This window comes from Coregonus clupeaformis, chromosome 40 (assembly GCF_020615455.1).
Source record: "Coregonus clupeaformis isolate EN_2021a chromosome 40, ASM2061545v1, whole genome shotgun sequence".
In the NCBI taxonomy this organism is placed as follows: domain Eukaryota; kingdom Metazoa; phylum Chordata; class Actinopteri; order Salmoniformes; family Salmonidae; genus Coregonus; species Coregonus clupeaformis.
Window position 1 is genome coordinate 2899987 of NC_059231.1, and position 22975 is coordinate 2922961.

The 22975-nt window shown below is 45.1% G+C and overlaps 1 protein-coding gene across 1 annotated transcript in view; it reads right to left on the reverse strand.

Annotated features, from left to right (window-relative positions):
* Positions 1 to 577: 577 nt before the first annotated feature.
* LOC121554944 (aryl hydrocarbon receptor-like) overlaps positions 578 to 22975 on the reverse strand; it is an 85689-nt gene continuing 63291 nt past the window's right edge. The window contains exons 6-11 of the mRNA XM_041868650.1: positions 14585 to 14715; positions 13151 to 13353; positions 12854 to 12963; positions 5767 to 5908; positions 3266 to 5033; positions 578 to 950 (exon numbers count right to left, since the gene is read on the reverse strand). Of these exons, the coding sequence (XP_041724584.1) occupies positions 876 to 950; positions 3266 to 5033; positions 5767 to 5908; positions 12854 to 12963; positions 13151 to 13353; positions 14585 to 14715 (2429 nt within the window). The 3' untranslated portion in view covers positions 578 to 875. The remainder of the gene's footprint in view (positions 951 to 3265; positions 5034 to 5766; positions 5909 to 12853; positions 12964 to 13150; positions 13354 to 14584; positions 14716 to 22975) is intronic.

Consider the following 22975-nt stretch of genomic DNA (forward strand, 5'->3'; position numbering starts at 1 on the left):
GGAACAAAAATACAATAATTGTTACAGATTTCCCAACCTCAAATATTGAAATGTAAAAGAAGGTCCATCTCTGTAACATTTCTTTGGGACCAAAATAACCCTAGTGTCCCCGACCGACTACCGTATCTGCATCACTGGGTGCTTGAAATAAAGTGCAGGATATTCTAGACCAAATTCAGATATTCTAAACCTTTTTTCTTCTTCTTCTTCAAAGCTTTACATTACTTAATCTAATGTGCTAAGACAATTCATTACGTTACCCAATAGAGGAAACTCATGAGCACTGAACTTTGCATTTGAAGGTTACATTCCTGTTGTATGACAACTCATAACACTGATCATGATGTCATGTGTCACAACAAATCATAAAGATGATGGTGCCATAAGCATCTCTACATGCTGGGTTAGGTAGTGTCTCACTGACTACCAATGCTGGGTTAGGTAGTGTCTCCCTGACTACCAATGCTGGGTTAGGTAGTGTCTCCCTGACTACCAAAGACCATGTTGTACTTCAACCTGGGATGAAAAACACAGAAACAACACTTCTAAGACTCTTTTCTTCTTCTGCGTTATTAAAAAAAAAAATCAACTTTAGCGCTCCGACGCCATATTGTAAACAAAGGACTCAAACAATAATTACGTTATTATGAAACATCAAACCCAGCCAAACAAAAGTACCGAAAACATTTAGGCCTAAGTGTTGCTTTTGTTTCCATGTTGTCAACTAGTTGTACGGTAACAAGCTGGTCCAGTGGTAGGGTGGGTGGGTGTGACCCTCCAATCGGTTAGTGTCCCCTGGAGCTGCCCAGTCAGAGGTAAAAGCCTGAGGCCTTGGGGTCTGGGAGGCTGGAGTGTCAGGGCAGGGGAGCTGGCCATTAGAGGGCACCACTCCCATTGGGCAGAACACAGCCTCCTGAGTAGGTCCCGTTAAGAATGCAGCCATTTTCCATCTGAGAAAAGAGGAATACGTGGAAACAATGAAGGGAAACTGCATTTCAGCTTGTGAGTAGGATATGATGTTGATTACCAGCAGCAGATTGACACGTGGAATACCTATGACTGCATTGTCAGCAGTATTGGCAATTTAATAAAGAGCTGTTGAAAGATACATTCTCAATATCAAACCATCAAAAATCATCAATCATCAAATGATTTTAACTTAAACTTACCCATTTTGTGATTTGCAGTATTAATTATTGAAGTTATTCTTGAATGAATCGTGATTGTAATGATTTATCTAAACACATTGCGGCCCTGAATAGCACCTCCTGTCCTGGTGTGAACTATTGAACCTTACTGCTTGTCAGTTCCCTTTAAATAGTGGCCATTAATTAAATGCCACACTAGAAAAAAGGGCTCCAAAAGGGTTCTTCAGCTGTCCCCATAGGACCACTCTTTTTGGTTCCAGGTAGAACCGTTTAGAGTTCCATGTAGAACCCTCTGTGGTTCTACATGGAACCAAAAAAAGGTTCTACTTGGAACCAAAAGGGTTCTACCTGGAACCAAAAAGGGTTCTTCAAAGGGTTATCCATTAGGGGACAGCCGAACTGACACACAGGACAAGTGCCACAAAAGGGGTGCAAAAATAACATTATATCAACTTTATTGTTGAATACTCATGAAGAGGAGGGGAGGAATCATGATGTTATTGTTGAATACTCATGAAGAGGAGGGGAGGAATCATGATGTTATTGTTGAATACTCATGAAGAGGAGGGGAGGAATCATGATGTTATTGTTGAATACTCATGAAGAGGAGGGGAGGAATCATGATGTTATTGTTGAATACTCATGAAGATGAGGGGAGGAATCATGATGTTATTGTTGAATACTCATGAAGAGGAGGGGAGGAATCATGATGTTATTGTTGACAGGAGGAGTGAAAGTAGGAATCTGTCAAGGAACAGTTAGCACCAGATTTCATTGTGTTGAAGTTAGAGGGCTTCTACTGTGTGTTGTGTCTTACTGTATGAGTGGCCATTTACGTAAACTCCATTATGTTCACTGAAGACAAAACCAACAATGCAAAGCAACCAGGGGGATTATTCAGAACTTTGGCCTCCACTGTCCAGCTTGCAAGTCCTCTGAGGCCCTCTATTAGGGACCATTGTCCCAGCTCTGTTGTATCCTGCACTGTTCCTCAAATCAATATGAAGGTTTTGGGAAGAGGTGTACAGATGTAGAATCTTAATCTGATCACCCTGTTGCAGGAGAACTTTCCTGCAATGCAGGAATGTATTTGAGGTTTAAAAAGGCTTCTCATGTTTGTAATTTCCATTTTGACATTTCAGACTTGATTTTCCCTTACGTAAAATGTATCAACCCCTACAAAAAAGTTAATTATATTAATTATAAGCCCTACCCTATCCTTAACCCTACCATTCATTGTAAACCAGCCCTAACCTAACCTTAACCCTACCATTAATCGTAAACCAGCCAGTCCTAACCAAACCTTAACCCTACCATTTATTGTAAACCAGCCCTACCCTAACCTTAACCCTACCATTAACCCTAACCAGCCCTAACCTAACCTTAACCCTACCATTAATCGTAAACCAGCCCTAACCTAACCTTAACCCTACCATTAATCGTAAACCAGCCCTAACCTAACCTTAACCCTACACTTAACCAATCCCTATCCCTATCCATAACATAATGCCACTGTTAGGAGCTCTCACCCAAAGGAATACAATTAGAAGACAATACACTGAGTGTACATAACATTAGGAACACCTTCCTAATATTGAGTTGCACCCCCCCTTTTGTCCTCATAACAGCCTCAATTTGTCGGGGCATGGACTCTGCAAGGTGTCGAAAGTGTTCCACAGGGATGCTGGCCCATGTTGACTCCAATGCTTCCCACAGTTGTGTCAAGTTGGCTGGACATCCTTTGGGTGGTGGACCATTCTTGATACACACAGGAAACTGTTGAGCGTGAAAAACCCAGCTACGTTGCAGTTCTTGACACAAACCGGTGCGCCTGGCACCTACTACCATACCCCGTTCAAACGCACTTAAATATTTTGTCCTGCCCATTCAACCTCTGAATGGCACACATACACAATCCATGTCTCAAGGCTTAACAATCCTTCTTTAACCTATCTCCTCCCCTTCATCTACACTGATTGAAGTGAATTTAACAAGTGACATCAATAAGAGATCATAGCTTTCACCTGGATTCACCTGGTCAGTCTGTCATGGAAAGAGCAGGTGTTCTTAATGTTTTGTATCCTCAATGTATGAATATAAAATCACTGTGGTCTCACCTTACTGTGGTTGGGGTGGTGAGGGATGTCAGAGGTCACCATGCCGTTGGCCTCCAGTGAGGAGTGTCCAACCCCAAGGATCTGCTCTATGGTAGCGGAGGGCGGAGGGCACTGCGAGAGGCTGGACAGCACCTGGGCCAAGGGAGGGGCCAACTTCTCCTGCTGTAGCTGCTGCTTCTTGTTGTCCATCCTCTGGTAGGACGAAACGGCAGCCTCTGTCCCGTGGTGCTGCCCGTTCCCCCCATACGTATCTCCATTGATGGTATAATCCATGCCGGGAACATCAACCATACAAGCGTCTATGGTGGTGTGTGTGAGGAGAGGTATGTGGCCATTGTTAAGGCAGGGGTTGCTGTTCAGGGTGGTTTCCCCAGGGGGGTTGCTGTTCAGGTTGGTTTCCCCAGGGGGGTTGCTGTTCAGGGTGGTTTCCCCAGGGCGGTTGCTGTTCAGGGTGGTTTCCCCAGGGCGGTTGCTGTTCAGGGTGGTTTCCCCAGGGTGGCAGTAGCTATAGTCCTGCCACTGCTGTTTGCCAGCTGGGCGATGCTCTGTGTGTGTGTTTGGAATGCCACACACTCCGTTGAGATTAGCGCCTGGATGTTTGGCATGGCACAGAGGGTGCTGGCTCTGGATTCCGGCCTGCTGCTGCTGGAGGTAGTGTTGATGTTGCTGGGCTTGCCGCCAGTGAAGGTCCCCGTCCGGCTCTGACGCCTTTCCATTGAACAGAGTCTGGGGGTTGTGACAGTGGTCAACCGGGACCCCTGTACTGGCTAGAATGTGCTGGGATGTCCATTGTCCGTTGTGTATGGGCTGACTCTGCCCCTGCAGTCCATTCACCAGGGGATAGGGCAAGTGGTTGTTATGCTGGGCCCAGTCTTGGACCGTCCTCCCTGGCTGCATGCTGAGGTGCTGCTGCATCTGCTGGGAGAGCTGAACTATGGGGGCCTTATGGGGAACGTACTGAGAGTACACATTGATGGCAGAAGTGGGATTACTTTCAACAGGAGCCTTTGTTGTTTTTGTGGTGGTTTTTGGGGCAGTTGTAGCTGGGATAGTGGAGGGTACCTGGTCCCCGTCCTCTGCCGCGTCTGTCTTTGCCTCCAGGGAGTCGTGGATGTAGGAGAGTATTTCATCGTTGGTCAGCAGGTCATCCAGGGTGGGAACCCGCTCCGGGTCCATCTCCACCCGGATCATCCTCTCGTCCAGCAGCAGCAGCTCCAGGTCCTCGGCGCTCAGCCCCAGGCCCTCCAGAGCCCCAAACAGCTCCCCGTTGGAACAGTTCTCCTCATTGCCTCCATCCCCATCCCGGTCCACCACACCCCACAGACCCCTTAGGGACAGGGAGTCCAGGGTCGCCAGCATAGGGTCGAAGCTCGACGCCGGCTCTGAAAGCCCCGGACCCACCACTCCGTTGGACGACTCATCCCAGCCCTGGAGTAGGGCGGTGGGGTCGGAGTCAGAGAGGCCGACCCGGTCTCCGAACAGACTGCTGTGGAAGGACAGCTTGGGCTCCAGGGCCGGCTGGCAGACATACACAGACTCATCCTGACTCATCAGCGCCCCCAAGAGGGAGCCCGGGTCCAGGCCATCCCTGGACGCCCTATCAAACCGGCCCTTCTTGGACTTGTTGCCGTTCTTCTTGGAGCCCTGGGCGCCGTGGTTGAAGCGTCCAATTGGATGGTTGGACTGGTAGAGCAGGGCCTCTCCCGTGGCGAAGGTAAAGGGGAGGTGCATGGAACGTTTACGTAGGTGTTCGCCTCCTTCCTCCTCCCTAGATGGAGAGAAAACAAACAGCACCTGTGAGATCTCCGTCTCAAACCCACTACCCTGGCATTACAAGCACCATGCTATATCAACTGAGTTACAGAGGACCATGCTCTACCAACTGAGCTACAGAGGACCATGCTCTACCAACTGAACTACAGAGGACCATGCTCTACCAACTGAACTACAGAGGACCATGCTCTACCAACTGAACTACAGAGGACCATGTTCTACTAACTGAACTACAGAGGACCATGCTCTACCAACTGAACTACAGAGGACCATGCTCTACCAACTGAGCTACAGAGGACCATGCTCTACCAACTGAACTACAGAGGACCATACTCTACCAACTGAACTACAGAGGACCATGCTCTACCAACTGAACTACAGAGGACCATGCTCTACCAACTGAACTACAGAGGACCATGCTCTACCAACTGAACTACAGAGGACCATGCTCTACCAACTGAACTACAGAGGACCATGCTCTACCAACTGAACTACAGAGGACCATGCTCTACCAACTGAGCTACAGAGGACCATGCTCTACCAACTGAACTACAGAGGACCACATAATCCCTTCCTCCATCTGTGTTGTCTGGTGTTCTATTCACATCAGAAGAACAGTGTCATAACTATGTCATAACTGTGGCCCTACGGCTATGAGGACTGTGAGGAAAACGACTGTTCCCAGACAGTGGGGTTTGGTGTGACAGAGCCCAGGGGAGTGCACGTACACCAGAGGCCTCTGTGTGGCGATGATGTAGTCTGGTTTGCCGTTCTTGTACACCAGCCTGGCGTTGGCCTGGACCCACTTCCAGAGGTTGTCCTTGGTGAGAAGCCTGAACACGGTCAGACCGCTCTCCCCTGTCTTCATCACTGGAACCACAGGACACAGTCATTTAGGATGGGATGGTATACATTCACACTGTAAATTACATTCAATTCAAGCTACAGCACTAGTAGGCAGATGTGGCAATGGGTGCAGTAGATTAGGAATCAGGTTCATGGTTCAACTTTCTGAAGATGTTCTGAAAAACCAAACATTTCTTGCTAGCTACCTTTTTCCTTGAATAGTTACTCTGGACTCTGTCAAGGAGTATAAGGCAATGGTAGCTAGGAATCTAGAATCTAGAGCAAATTCCGTTACGCAGAGGGGGTAACTAGATGTACCCTGCAATATTCATTGTGTGGCTATGTTGGTAGCTATACTATATATACAAAAGTATGTGGACACCCCTTCTTCAAATTAGTGGATTCGGCTATTTCACCCACACCGTTGCTGACAGGTGTATAAAATCGAGTACACAACCATGCAATCTCCATAGACAGTAGAATGGCCTTAGTTAAGAGCTCAGTGACTTTCAATGTGGCACCGTCGTAGGATGCCACCTTTCCAACAAGTCAGTTCGTCACATTTCTGCCCTGCTAGAGCTGCCCCGGTCAACTGTAAGTGCTGTTATTGTGAAGTGGAAACGTATACAGTGGCTTGTGAAAGTATTCACCCCCCTTGGCATTTTTCCTATTTTGTTGCCTTACAACCTGGAATTAAAATTGATTTTTTGGGGGTTTGTATCATTTGATTTACACAACATGCCTACCACTTTGAAGATGCAAAATATTTTTTGGGGTGAAACAAACAAGAAATTAGACTAAAAAACTGAAAACTTGAGCGTGCATAACTATTCACCCCCCCAAAGTCAATATTTTGTAGAGCCACCTTTTGCAGCAATTACAGCTGCAAGTCTCTTGGGGTATTTCTCTATAAGCTTGGCACATCTAGCCACTGGGATGTTTGCCCATTCTTCAAGGCAAAACTGCTCCAGCTCCTTCAAGTTGGATGGGTTCCACTGGTCTACAGCAATCTTTAAGTCATACCACAGATTCTCAATTGGATTGAGGTCTGGGCTTTGACTAGGCCATTCCAAGACATTTAAATGTTTCCCCTTAAACCACTCAAGTGTTGCTTTAGCAGTGTGCTTAGGGTCATTGTCCTGCTGGAAGTTGAACCTCCGTCTCAGTCTCAAATCTCTGGAAGACTGAAACAGGTTTCCCTCAAGAATTTCCCTGTATTTAGCGCCATCCATCATTCCTTAAATTCTGACCAGTTTCCCAGTCCCTGCCAATTAAAAACATCCCCACAGCATAATGCTGCCACCACCATGCTTCACTGCGGTGATGGTGTTCTCGGGGTGATGAGAGGTGTTGGGTTTGCGCCAGACATAGCGTTTTCCTTAATGGCCAAAAAGCTCAATTTTAGTCTCATCTGACCAGAGTACCTTCTTCCATATGTTTTGGGAGTTTCCCACATGCCTTTTGGCAAACACCAAACGTCTTTAAGCAATGGCTTTTTTCTGGCCACTCATCCGTAAAGCCCAGCTCTGTGGAGTGTACGGCTTAAAGTGGTCCTATGGACAGATACTCCAGTCTCCGCTGTGGAGCTTTGCAGCTCCTTCAGGGTTATCTTTAGTCTCTTTGTTGCCTCTCTGATTAATGCCCTCCTTGCCTGGTCTGTGAGTTTTGGTGGGTGGCCCTCTCTTGGCAGGTTTGTTGTGGTGCCATATTCTTTTAATTTTTTTATAATGGATTTAATGGTGCTCCGTGGGATGTTCAAAGTTTCAGATATTTTTTTATAACCCAACCCTGATCTGTACTTCTCCACAACTTTTTCCCTGACCTGTTTGGAGAGCTCCTTGGTCTTCATGGTGCCGCTTGCTTGGTGGTGCCCCTTTCTTAGTGGTGTTGCAGACTCTGGGGCCTTTCAGAACAGGTGTATATCTACTGAGATCATCTGACACTTAGATTGCACACAGGTGTACTTTATTGAACTAATTATGTGACTTCTGAAGGTAATTGGTTGCACTAGATCTTATTTAGGGGCTTCATAGCAAAGGGGGTGAATACATATGCATGCACCACTTTTCCATTATTTATTTTTTAGAATTTTTTGAATCAAGTAATTTTTTTCATTTCACTTCACCAATTTGGACTATTTTGTGTACGTCCATTACATGAAATCCAAATAAAAATCCATTTAAATTACAGGTTGTAATGCAACAAAATAGGAAAAATGCCAAGGGGGATGAATACTTTTGCAAGGCACTGTAGGAGCAACAACGGCTCAGCCGCAAAGCCGTAGGCCACACATCTGGCTAAAAGATTACTGTAGCTCTGTTGGAATCACTTTTATAGATAACGTTGACACCTTCTGGAAACAGAAGATACTCTACAGGAATGACGGAGTCCATCCAAATCATCTTGGCTCCTGGACTCTGTCCACACATTTTAAGGCTGCGTTGAGACAATTACTTATCAATGACCCAAGACCAGCTCAGTTAATCCCTACCATTGTGACACCGAGTCGTCATAATGCTGCATCATTATCCCAGGGGCGTTGGCAGACACAATTGTAAGTAACTTAATTTATGTCTCCCTAATTGCCCTGAATACCTCTGTTGATCCTACTGCTATTGAATGCAGTAATCATGTGCCTATGAACCAGAGTTACACTGTTAACACTGAGGCGATGTGCCCTAGTAGGAAGTCCACTGTGTGCAGCTCACCCTGCACTATCAGCTCCAATATAAATAACATGAGCAAGTCTACTTCTGATGCTTCCCAGTAAAGCATTATAAACCATCAAGCAACCCAGAAAAGTGCTGAAAATGCCCATATTAACATTTGTAGCCTAAGAAACAAGGTTCATGAAGTCAATAACATGCTTATAACAGATTTACATTCATATTCTGACTATATCTAAAACTCACTAAGATAATACCTTTGATGATACAGTGGTAGGCAATAAATGGTTATAACATCTACCGAAAAGACAGAAATGCCAACGGGGGTGGTGTTGTGCTCTATATTCAGAACCACATTCCTGTAAAGCTTAGAGAGGATCTCATGTTAAATACTGTTGAAGTAATATGGGTACAGGTTCATCTGCCTCACCTAAAGCTCATTCTGGTGGGAAGCTGCTATAGACCACCAAGTGCTAACAGTCAGTGTCTGGATAATATGTGTGAAATGCTTGATCATGTATGTGATATCAACAGAGAGGTACAGTTGAAGTTAGAAGTTTACATACACCTTAGACAAATACATTTAATCCACAGATTACATAGATCCACAGACGATGCAATCGCCATCACACTGCACACTGCCCTAGCCCATCTGGACAAGAGGAATACCTATGTAAGAATGCTGTTCATTGACTATAGCTCAGCATTCAACACCATAGTACCCTCCAAGCTCATCATTAAGCTTGAGGCCCTGGGTCTGAACCCCGCCCAGTGCAATTGGGTCCGCAACCGCAGGGCTCTCCAGAGGGTGGTGCGGTCTGCCGAACGCATTACCGGGGGCAAACTACCCGCCCTCCAAGACACATACAGCACCCGATGTCACAGGAAGGCCAAAAAGATCATCAAGGACATCAACCACCCGAGCCACTGACTGTTCACCCCGCTATCATCCAGAAGGCGAGGTCAGTACAGGTGCATCAAAGCTGGGACCGAGAGAATGAAAAACAGCTTCTATCTCAAGGCCATCAGACTGTTAAATAGCCATCACTAGCACATTAGAGGCTGCTGCTGCCTATTGAAATCACTGGTCACTTTAAGAAAAGGAACACTAGTCACTTTAATAATGTTTACATATCTTGCACTACTCATCTCATATGTATATACTGCATTCTATTCTTTAATATTCTACTGTATCTTAGTCCATGCCGCTCTGTCATTGCTTGTCCATATATGTATATATTCTTAAATCCCATTCCATACTAGTTTTGTGTGTATTAGGTAAATGTTGTGAAATTGTTAGATACTACTTGTTAGATATTACTGCACTGTCGGAGCTAGAAGCACAAGCATTTCGCTACACCCGCTATAACATCTGCTAAACACGTGCATGTGACAAATAAAATTTGATTTGATTTTAATCCTAGTAAAGATTCCCTGTCTTAGGTCAGTTAGGATCACCACTTTATTTTAAGAATGTGAAATGTCAGAATAATAGTAGAGAGAATGATTTATTTCAGCTTTTATTTATTTCATCACATTCCCAGTGGGTCAGAAGTTTACATACACTCAATTAGTATTTGGTAGCATTGCCTTTAAATTGTTTAACTTGGGTCAAATGTTTCGGGTAGCCTTCCACAAGCTTCCCACAATAAGTTGGGTGATTTTTGGCCCATTCCTCCTGACATAGCTGGTGTAACTGAGTCAGGTTTGTAGGCCTCCTTGCTCGCACACGCTTTTTCAGTTCTGCCCACACATTTTCTATAGGATTGAGGTCAGGGCTTTGCGATGGCCACTCCAATACCTTGACTTTGTTGTCCTTAAGCCATTTTGCCACAACTTTGGAAGTATGCTTGGGGTCATTGTCCATTTGGAAGACCCATTTGCGACCAAGCTTTAACTTCCTGACTGATGTCTTGAGATGTTGCTTCAATATATCCACATAATTTTCCTTCCTCATGATGCCATCTATTTTGTGAAGTGCACCAGTCCCTCCTGCAGCAAAGTACCCCCACAGCATGATGCTGCCACCCCCGTGCTTCACGGTTGGGATGGTGTTCTTCGGCTTGCAAGCGTTCCCCTTTTTCCTCCAAACATAACGATGGTCATTATGGCCAAACAGTTCTATTTTTGTTTCATCAGACCAGAGGACATTTCTCCAAAAAGTACGATCTTTGTCCCCATGTGCCGTTGCAAACCGTAGTCTGGCTTTTTTATGGCGGTTTTGGAGCAGTGGCTTTTTCCTTGCTGAGCGGCCTTTCAGGTTATGTCGATATAGGACTCGTTTTACTGTGGATATAGATACCTTTGTACCTGTTTCCTCCAGCATCTTCACAAGGTCATTTGCTGTTGTTCTGGGATTGATTAGCACTTTTCGCACCAAAGTACGTTCATCTCTAGGAGACAGAACGCGTCTCCTTCCTGAGCGGTATGACGGCTGCGTGGTCCCATGGTGATTATACTTGCGTACTATTGTTTGTACAGATGAACGTAGTACCTTCAGGCGTTTGGAAATTGCTCCCAAGGATGAACCAGACTTGTGGAGGTCTACAATTTTTTTTCTGAGGTCTTGGCTGATTTATTTTCATTTTCCCATGATGTCAAGCAAAGAGGCACTGAGTTTGAAGGTTGGCCTTGAAATACATCCACAGGTACACCTCCAATTGACTCAAATGATGTCAATTAGCCTATCAGAAGCTTCTAAAGCCATGACATTTTCTGGAATTTTCCAAGCTGTTTAAAGGCACCGTCAACTTAGTGTAACTTCTGTTATGCACAAAGTAGATGTCCTAACCGACTTGCCAAAACTATAGTTTGTTAACAAGACATTTTTGGAGTGGTTGAAAAACGAGTTTTAATGACTCCAACCTAAGTGTATGTAGACTTCCAACTTCAACTGTATTGTGTTATGGCTTTACACCCCCTGCTATATGTGGATAAAAAGTTACCTGTCTAACAGAACACAGAGGGTTTCTTTAATGGAAGCCTCTCCAACATAATCCAGGTAGAATCAGGAATTCTTCAGGTCAGCTGTTTAGGCCCCTTACTTTTGTCAATCTTTACTAACGACATGCCACTGGCTTTGAGTAAAGCAAAGAAGAGGTTTGCAAAAGACCATAAGGATTGGACCATAGAGGACTGGAGTAAGGTCATCTTCTCTGAGTCCAATTTTCAGCTTTGCCCAACACCTGGTCGTCTAATGGTTAGACAGAGACCTGGAGAGGCCTACATGCCACAGTGTCTCGCACCCACTGTGAAATTTGGTGGAGGATCGGTGATGATCTGGGGGTGCTTCAGCAAGGCTGGAATCGGGCAGATTTGTCTTTGTGAAGGACGCATGAACCAAGCCACGTACAAGGTTGTCCTGGAAGAAAACTTGCTTCCTTTTGCTCTGACATTGTTCCCCAACTCTGAGGATTGGTTTTTCCAGCAGGACAATGTGCCATGCCACACAGCCAGGTCAATCAAGGTGTGGATGGAGGACCACCAGATCAAGACCCTGTCATGGCCAGCCCAATCTCCAGACCTGAACCCCATTGAAAACTTCTGGAATGTGATCAAGAGGAAGATGGATGGTCACAAGCCATCAAACAAAGCCGAGCTGCTTGAATTTTTGCGCCAGGAGTGGCATAAAGTCACCCAACATCAATGTGAAAGACTGGTGGAAAGCATGCCAAGACGCATGAAAGCTATGATTGAAAATCAGGGTTATTCCACCAAATATTGATTTCTGAACTCTTCCTAAGTTAAACCATTAGTATTGTGTTGTTTAAAAATGAACATTAACTTATTTTCTTTGCATTATTCAAGGTCTGACAACACTGCATCATTTTTGTTATTTTGACCAGTTGTCATTTTCTGCAAATAAATGCTCTAAATGACAATATTTTTTATTTGGAATTTGGGAGAAATGTTGTCAGTAGTTTATAGAATAAAACAAAAAGGTTATTTTTACCCAAACACATACCTATAAATAGTAAAACCAGAGAAACTGATAATTTTGCAGTGGTCTCTTAATTTTTTCCGCAGCTGTATATTAAACTATCATGATGTGTAAATGGTGTATATGGATTATTGCTGCTGTTCTGCTCATGTAGTGGATCTGTGGCCTATCCTCTAGCGGCTCAATCTGCTCCGTAATCCACTGGGATTACTTGGGAAAGCTGTCCGAACTCTGTGACCACCATCTTTGACCTGGTCAGACCTGGCCTCACCAATGTTTTGAGGACAGAACCAATTCAACCCAATCCAAATAAATACTCCCATGTTTGTATTTTTAGGTAGACATAATGGAGGCGAGGCTTACTTCGGACATGGTTCTCAGCGCAGTACAACATATCCGCCGCATGGATAAACTGATACCCGGAGCCTCGCACCCGAAGTTCAGCTTCAGTATACCCAAGCACAATTTTCCCCCTGCAAAAGGGATCATGTCAATAAACATTATTCCACATAATATAATAACCAGTACTACATAACAATAGGATTATGACTGACAAATGACAGTCTATTCAATACTATTGTATAGTAGTCTATTTATTTGGATGATTGCAACTGCCACAACAACATCATCATGATAACGAGGAAGTCAAAGTGAGCATACTTTGCGTCGCAGGCCATGGGGGTGAAGTCCAGCTTGTGTTTGGTTCTGAAGATCATGTTCTTGGTCCTGATCTCCAGGATGGAGGGGGGCTGGAGGGGCGTAGCGATGGCAAACAGGGCCAGCTGGGGCGACGCCTTGTCCCCGTTATCCTGCCGCTGGTTCTGACCGTGCAGGAACTTCAGCCTGCCCTGCAGACTCAGGGCCTGGCAGGGGGGGAGAACGCAAACATTTGTTTCAGACATGTATCTTTACATCTACCATTGTCCATGTGTTTGATTATCTGTCCAAAGTCTTTCCGACAACATGTTTAATTGAACCTGATTCCCATGTTCATCCATCAAAATTGTATCGCAATGTATTAACATATCACACTATCTCAATGTGTTAACATATCACACTATCTCAATGTGTTAACATATCACACTATCACACCATCTCAATGTATTAACATATCACACTATCTCAATGTGTTAACATATCACACTATCTCAATGTGTTAACATATCACACTATCACACCATCTCAATGTATTAACATATCACACTATCTCAATGTGTTAACATATCACACTATCTCAATGTGTTAACATATCACACTATCTCAATGTGTTAACATATCACACTATCACACTATCTCAATGTATTAACATATCACACTATCTCAATGTGTTAACATATCACACTATCTCAATGTGTTAACATATCACACTATCTCAATGTGTTAACATATCACACTATCACACTATCTCAATGTGTTAACATATCACACTATCTCAATGTGTTAACATATCACACTATCTCAATGTGTTAACATATCACACTATCACACTATCTCAATGTATTAACATATCACACTATCTCAATGTGTTAACATATTACACTATCTCAATGTGTTAACATATCACACTATCACACTATCTCAATGTATTAACATATCACACTATCTCAATGTGTTAACATATCACACTATCTCAATGTGTTAACATATCACACTATCTCAATGTGTTAACATATCACACTATCTCAATGTATTAACATATCACGCTATCTCAATGTGTTAACATATCACACTATCTCAATGTGTTAACATATCACACTATCTCAATGTGTTAACATATCACACTATCTCAATGTGTTAACATATCACACTATCTCAATGTATTAACATATCACACTATCTCAATGTGTTAACATATCACACTATCTCAATGTATTAACATATCACACTATCTCAATGTGTTAACATATCACACTATCACACTATCTCAATGTGTGAGCATTCCTCTGAGTGAGCTTAAAATACTAATAGACACACACTAGTGGGAGATTGGAGAAATTCAGTCGGGGTGAGTAGTGTTTGGTCGGGGTGAGGGGTGTTCGGACGAGGTGAGGGGTGTTCGGATGAGCTGAGGGCTGGGGTGTCAGTAAAACCCACCAGGAACCCAGAGGAGTTGTCCAGGAGGCAGCGGAAGCGACACACAAAGTTCCTCTCCAGGAAGGAGGAGTTCTCTGGGGGGAGCTGCTCAGGGTTATAGGTCACAGTGGTGCTGCTCTCTGGCTCCACATCTATGGATCAGAAGATATGACATGTTCAGACCAGGCTTTACCATCAAAATCATCTAACCACCTATTGCAATATATTTGAAAACGATCCTCAAGATAACAGTATACAGTTCAGTCACACTGTAGAAACAGAACAAATGTGTGCAACTTCTCTAAAATTGTCACACAAACAGGTAATCAGTGATAAACTGATTATGTAATCATGAAATAATAATCATTTTTATGATCGTACAGGAATTCATCTACACAAAAAGCTAACAAATGAGTAACAACATTGTTGACTGAGAGTTGACATGAATGGTTGGGCTGATGTGAGGTGTCTGGCTTGGGTGTCTGCTGAGAGATGTGTCATGACACTTTAAACAAAGCTTTATTCAATATCCATCAGCACATTCTAAATGCTAACTGTTCTGTTCTGCTTCTGTTCTTTTCTGTTCTGTGTGTGGCCTCTGGAGTAATTCTTGACCCGACTGTGTGTCCTGTCCTCAGTTGCCGTGGTCTCCTAGCTCTGTTGAAAATACACTTACAGTAACAGTCAAAACTTTGGACACAGCTACTCATTCAAGGGTTATTCTTTATTTTTTACTATTTTCTACATTGTAGAATAATAGTGAAGACATCAAAACTATGAAATAACCCATATGGAATCATGTAGTAACCAAAAAAGTGTTAAACAAATCAAAATATATTTTATATTTGAGATTCTTCAAAGTAGCCACCCTTTGCCTTGATGACAGCTTTGCACACTCTTGGCATTCTCTCAACCAGCTTCACCTGGAATGCTTTTCCAACAGTCTTGAAGGAGTTCCCACATATGCTGAGCACTTGTTGGCTGCTTTTCCTACACTCTGCGGTCAAACTCATCCCAAACCATCTCAATTGGGTTGAGGTCGGGTGATTGTGGAGGCCAGGTCATCTGATGCAGCACTCCATCACTCTCCTTCTTGGTCAAATAGCCATTACACAGCCTGGAGGTGTGTTGGGTCATTGTCCTGTTGAAAAACAAATGATAGTCCCACTAAGCCCAAACCAGATGGGATGGTGTATCACTGCAGAATGCTGTGGTAGCCATGCTGGTTAAGTGTGCCTTGAATTCTAAATAAATCACAGACAGTGTCACCAGCAAAGCACCCCCACACCATCACACCTACCATGCTTCACAGTGGGAACCACACATGCAGAGATCATCCGGTCACCTACTGCATCTCACAAAGACACAGCGGTTGGAACCAAAAATCTCAAATTTGGATTCATCAGATCAAAGGACAGATTTCCACCGATCTAATGTCCATTGATCGTGTTTCTTGGCCCAAGCAGGTCTCTTCTTATTATTGATGTCCTTTAGTAGTGGATTCTTTGCAGCAATTTGACCATGAAGGCCTAATTCACACAGTCTCCTCTGAACAGTTGATGTTGAGATGTGTCTGTTACTTGAACTCTGTGAAGCCTTTATTTGGGCTGCAATTTCTGAGGCTGGTAACTCTAATGAACTTATCCTCTGCAGCAGAGGTAACTGGGTCTTCCTTCCAGTGGCGGTCCTCAAGAGAGCCAGTTTCATCATAGCGCTTGATGGTTTTTGCGACTGCACTTGAAGAAACTTTAAAAGTTTTTGAAATGTTCCCAATTGACTGACCTTCATGTCTTAAAGTAATGATGGACTGTCGTTTCTCTTTGCTTATTTGAGCTGTTCTTGCCATAATATGGACTTGGTCTTTTACCAAATAGGGCTATCTTCTGTATACCATCCCTACCTTGTCACAACACAACTGATTGGCTCAGACGCATTAAGAAGGAAAGAAATTCCACAAATTAACTTGAAATGCATTCCAGGTGACTACCTCATGAAGCTGGTTGAGAGAATGCCAAGAGTGTGCAAAGCTGTCATCAAGAGTGGCTACTTTGAAGAATCTCAAATATAAAATATATTTTGATTTGTTTAAACTTTTTTGGTTACTACGTGATTCCATATGTGTTATTTCATAGTTGTGATGTCTTAACTATTATTCTACAATGTAGAAAATAGTAAAAATAAAGAAAAACCCTGGAATGAGTAGGTGTCCAAACTTTTGACTGGTACTGTATGTAATTAGCCCCAGAGGCTAATGTGGTCTTAGCACGCCATGTGACGGCTTACTCTCTAGCAGGGGAAGGACAAATGTGCAACACCACCCCCTAGTGGAGAGGTAGGTCAGTGCAGAGGCCTTTGCCTTTCTCTTCTTTTTTTTCCACCTTTATTTAACCAGGTAAGCCAGTTGAGAACAAGTTCTAATTTACAACTGCGACCTGGCCAAGATAAAGCAAAGCAGTGCGATAAAAACAACAACAACACAGAGTTACATATGGAATAAACAAAAACGTACAGTCAATAACACAATAGAAAATCTATATACAGTGTGTGCAAATGTAGTAAGTTATGGAGGTAAGGCAATAAATAGGCCATAGTGCAAAATAATTACAATTTAGTATTAACACTGGAGTGGTAGATGTGCAAAAGATGATGTACAAATAGAGATACTGGGGTGCAAATGAGCAAAATAAATAACAATATGGGGATGTGGTAGTTGGGTGGGCTAATTACAGATGGGCTGTGTACAGGTGCAGTGATCGGTAAGCTTCTCTGACAACTGATGCTTAAAGTTAGTGAGGGAGATAAGTGTCTCCAGCTTCAGAGATTTTTGCAGTTCGTTCCAGTCATTGGCAGCAGAGAACTGGAAGGAATGGCGGCCAAAGGAGGTTTTGGCTTTGGGGATGACCAGTGAGATATACCTGCTGGAGCGCATACTACGGGTGTGTGTTGCTATGGTGACCAATGAGCTAAAATAAGGCAGGGATTTGCCTAGCAGTGATTTATAGATGACCTGGCGCCAGTGAGTTTGGCGACGAATATGTAGTGAGGGCCAGCCAACAAGAGCGTACAGGTCACAATGGTGGGTAGTATATGGGGCTTTGGTGACAAAACAGATGGCCCTGTGATAGACTACATCCAATTTGCTGAGTAGAGTGTTGGAGGCTATTTTGTAAATGACATCGCCGAAGTCAAGGATCGGTAGGATAGTCAGTTTTACGAGGGCATGTTCGGCAGCATGAGTGAAGGAGGCTTTGTTACGAAATAGGAAGCCAATTCTAGATTTAACTTTGGATTGGAGATGCTTAATGTGAGTCTGGAAGGAGAGTTTACGGTCTAACCAGACACCTAGGTATTTGTAGTTGTCCACATATTCTAAGTCAGACCCGCCGAGAGTAGTGATTCTAGTCGGGCGGGCGGGTGCACGCAGCATTCGATTGAAGAGCATGCATTTAGTTTTACTAGCGTTTAAGAGCAGTTGGAGGCTACAGAAGGAGTGTTGTATGGCATTGAAGCTCGTTTGGAGGTTTGTTAACACAGTGTCCAATGAAGGGCCAGTGTCACGATCGTCTACCAATGAGGAGGAGGACCAAGGCGCAGCGTTGAATGTGAACATATTATTTATTAGAATGATCACCCGATCAAAACAACAAAACGACGTGACAGTCAATGGTCAATACACAACCAAACACGAACAAAATCCCACCACCCGAAAGAAAAACAGACAGATTAAATATGGCTCCCAATCAGAGACAAACAGCCGACAGCTGACACTCGTTTGCTTCTGATTGGGAGTCACACCGGCAAACATAGAAAATAAACAACCTAGAACACCCACCAGAGAAACAGAAAACATAGAATGAACACACCCTGGCTCAACATATTGAGTCCCCGAGCCAGGGTGTGACAGTACCCCCCCCTAAAGGCGCGGACTGCGACCGCGCCTAAATACGAGCGAAAACAGGGGAGGGCTGGGTGGGCATTCCTCGGCGGCGGCTCCGGCTCTGGGCTAGATCCCCACTTCCTCTCCAACCCCCCAAAGTACCCCTGGTCCTGTCTAGCCCCGCTGGCCGGAGCCGGACTGACGACACGCGCCCCTGGCCTGGTGCGTGGAACAGGAACGGATCGGACCGGGCTGACGATACACACCCCTGGCTTGGTGCGTGGAGCAGGAATGGACCGGAATGGGCTGGCGACGCGCACCACAGACTTGGTGCGGAGAGCAGGAACGGGCTGGACCAGGCTGACGACTCGTACCCCTGGCTTGGTGCGAGTGGCAGGAACAGGCTGGACCAGGCTGGCGACTCGCACTCCTGGCTTGGTGCGAGTGGCAGGAAAAGGCTGGACCTGGCTGGCGACTCGCACCCCTGGTTTGGTGCGAGTGGCAGGAACAGGCCGGGTCGGGCTGGCGACGCACCCCGTAGGCTTTGTGCGTGGAGCAGGGACAGGCCGGGCTGGGCTGGCGACGCACCCCGTAGGCTTTGTGCGTGGAGCAGGGACAGGCCGGGCTGGGCTGGCGACGCACACCGTAGGCTTTATGCGAGAAGCTTGGATGGGCCGGACTGGGCTGGCGACGCGCACCACAGACTCGGTGCGGAGCGCAGGAACGGGCCGGGCTGGGCTGACGACGCGCACCACTGACTTGGTGGGAATGGCAGGAACAGGCCGGGCCGGGCTGTCGACGCACACCACAGACTTGGTGGGAATGGCAGGAACAGGCCGGGCTGTACTGGGGACACACACCACTGGCCCCACGCAGGGATCAGGAACGGGCCGGACCGGACTGGTAACACACCCCAGTACCTCTCGCCGTGCCTCCACACTTTCCCTCTCCTTTGTGCCCAGTGGCCCCCCTAACCTGGCGGCCTTCTCTGCCAACGCTTTGCACTGCTCTAACCCGTACACCTGCTGCCCCGACGTCGTGACCCCCCCCTAAAAATTTCCTGGGGGTCTCTCCTCCCCGTGGCCCAGGCCTCTCTCCCTCTTGCCAGACTCGCAATCATCTCCTCCCACGTCCATCCTCTCTCCTCGTCACGCTGCTTGATCTGGTTAAGGTGGGATTTTCTGTCACGATCGTCTACCAATGAGGAGGAGGACCAAGGCGCAGCGTTGAATGTGAACATATTATTTATTAGAATGATCACCCGATCAAAACAACAAAACGACGTGACAGTCAATGGTCAATACACAACCAAACACGAACAAAATCCCACCACCCGAAAGAAAAACAGACAGATTAAATATGGCTCCCAATCAGAGACAAACAGCCGACAGCTGACACTCGTTTGCCTCTGATTGGGAGTCACACCGGCAAACATAGAAAATAAACAACCTAGAACACCCACCAGAGAAACAGAAAACATAGAATGAACACACCCTGGCTCAACATATTGAGTCCCCGAGCCAGGGTGTGACAGCCAGATGTATACAAAATGGTGTCGTCTGCGTAGAGGTGGATCTGAGAGCCACCAGCAGCAAGAGCAACATAATTGATATACACAGAGAATTGAGTCGGCCCGAAAATTGAACCCTGTGGCACCCCCATAGAGACTGCCAGAGGTCCAGACAACAGGCCCTCCGATTTGACACATTGAACTCTATCTGAGAAGTACTTGGCGAACCAGGCGAGGCAGTCATTTGAGAAACCAACAGTGGCGGCTGGCCGATAGAGGGCGCTAGGGCGCCGCCCCCTTAAATAAAATTATTTAAAAAAATAAAATTAAAAATAAATAAAAATAATAATAATAATAATAAAAACATCAGTATGTCAATATTTGTGTGTTTGAAATATGGAATGCACACAGTAATATGTGTAAGATATGATAGAAAATCATATTCGCAACCTTTCCTCTGCCTGTCAAACGCCTCGTCAGCTCTGGGCGATACAGAAAGTGCCCCGAGGAGGCGGGTCTACGTAGCAGTTAAGCCAATTGCTAATTTAAGATATGAATGTATGACATAAAATGTAGCCAATCAGCGATCTTAAATCGAATCCAAGGAGGGCGATTATTTTATCGCCCCAAGCTCGCCCCTGATAAAATAAGGACCGGGCTCCAGTGGCGCCATTTTTACTAGACGACAATGGCGAGCGCAAACGTTACTCCTCCAAGACCCAACCCTAACTCGGTGAAATCTCTCCTCCAAGATCCGTTTGAGAGGAGAACTTTGTCAGAGAAAGTTCGGGTGAAAGAGCTGGGCCCAGATCAACCTGACCTCTCAATCAGACAGCAGGCTAGCGAGAAAGGGAAGCAGTATATGCGCGGCTTCTCCCGTAGCTGGTACACCAGGAAGGCTTGGCTAGCTGGGTGCACTGATGCTAATGCTTTATTTTGCTTTCCGTGCTTGCTTTTAAAACGACGGGTTCAGATTCAGCATGGACAGGTACCGGAGTGAGGGATATGAAGCACCTGTCAGAGAAGGTAAAGAAACATGAGAACACCAGGGCACACATGGACAACTCTGTAAAGCTAGCTGTATTAGGAAGGGTGAACATTGCTACGCAGCTGGATGACGGCCACAGGATTGCGGTGAGGAAACACAATGAGGAGGTGGATAAAAACAGGCACATTCTATCCAAAATTATCGATTGTGTGAAGTTCTGTGGGGCTTTTGAGTTGGCCTTGCGTGGGCACGAGGAGACTGACTCTCGGACAACCCCGGCATTTTCCGGGGCTTAGTGGATTTTGTTGCCTCCCTCGACAGTGTGCTGGAGGAGCACCTGAAGACAGCTACCGTTTTTAAGGGCACGTCAAAGACGATACAGAACGAGCTGTTGGACTGTATGCTGTCAGTGCTTAAGGATTACATCCTGGAGGAAGTAAAGAGTGCTGATTTTATCGCCATTCAAGCTGACGAGACAACTGACGTTTCCACCCACTGCCAGTTGGTGCTTGTGATACGCTACATCGATGCTAAAAGTAACGTCCAAGAGCGTTTTTTCGAGTTCATTTTGATCGAGAACGCAACCGCCGACACCATCGCTACAGCGCTGCTGGAGAGGCTCAGCACCATACTCTCACATGGACAAAAGGCCAAACTTATTGCCCAGGCTTACGACGGAGCAAGTGTGATGAGGGGAGCCACCGGCGGAGTGCAGCGTAAAATAGTGGATGTGTACGAAAATGCGCACTACGTCCACTGCTATGCACATCAGCTGAACCTCATCATGCAGCAGGCTACTTCACGCATCCCCAGGATCGGCACTTTCTTTTCCGACCTTGCAGGATTTTCTGCTTTCTTCTCCAGGTCTCCCAAGCGAACCACCGTGCTTGACGAAGTGGTTGCGCATAGACTCCCAGAGCCTCTACAACACGGTGGAACTTCCACAGTCGCGCTGTAAACACTGTGTACGAGTACAGGGATGACCTCCTAACGTGTTTCCAGACCATCAGAGACTCTGGGAACTTTGATGCCCCGACTGTCAGAGAGGCGGGGGGCTTTGTGAGGATGCTCGAAGACGAGGCTTTCTGTTTTTTCCTGGCACTGTTCCACAAGATCATGCCAAATGTGGACATGCTTTTCAGCCAGCTGCAGAAGAGGAACATCGACCCTGTCTTCATTAAAGCACTTGTCCAGAGGTTCACAGACAGCATGCTAACAATCAGGTAAATAACTATATTTACTATTGGCTGATAAAGATGTTGTTAGAAAGATGAATAGTTCACTTACAACAGTTTAAAAGCCTAAATGTGTCTGGTCATCAAAGTGAGTGATTATCATAGAGCCGTCACAATTATATTTGTTTTAGTATTTTAAAAGGAAAGAGAAGACACAATCAGACGTTGATAATAATGCAGGAAAGTACTACACAGTTTGTAATAATTATTCAGGTGTCCACCAGGTCAATTTCTAGAAGAGGCCTAGTTGTTATTGAAGATTAACTTTATTGCTAAGTGCACAGCAGAACAAAATGATGTTGCATCCCTCTCACAAATGTAATAGAAAAAGGCTTTAAAACGTAATAACATCAGTTAATTATGTACATCACAGGTTAAAAGCAGTTACTAGACATAGTTTGTGTGTATATACACACTATCTGTCTGTCTGTCTGTCTGTCTGTCTGTCTATATATATATATATATATATATATATATATATATATATATATATATATAAAAGTCACTGGTTGTGTGTTGAGGGGGGAATTACAGTGAGTTAAGAAGTCTGATTGCAAGTTATCAAATTAAACTTTATTTTTTGGACCCAGGGCCTCAATTCCCTCTTTGTGTGGGGACAGCGCATCTGACGAGCAGCAACAGCCCATCAAGCGACGGAGGATGCTGGGACCAGGAGAACAACAGAGGTTGGCTATAGAGGTAAGTTGTGATGTAATTGTCAGTGTTTCCCCTAGAACTTTTTTCAGGCCTGGTAGTATGTAGCCAAAACCCTGAACAATCAGCACCTTGGTAATCATATACT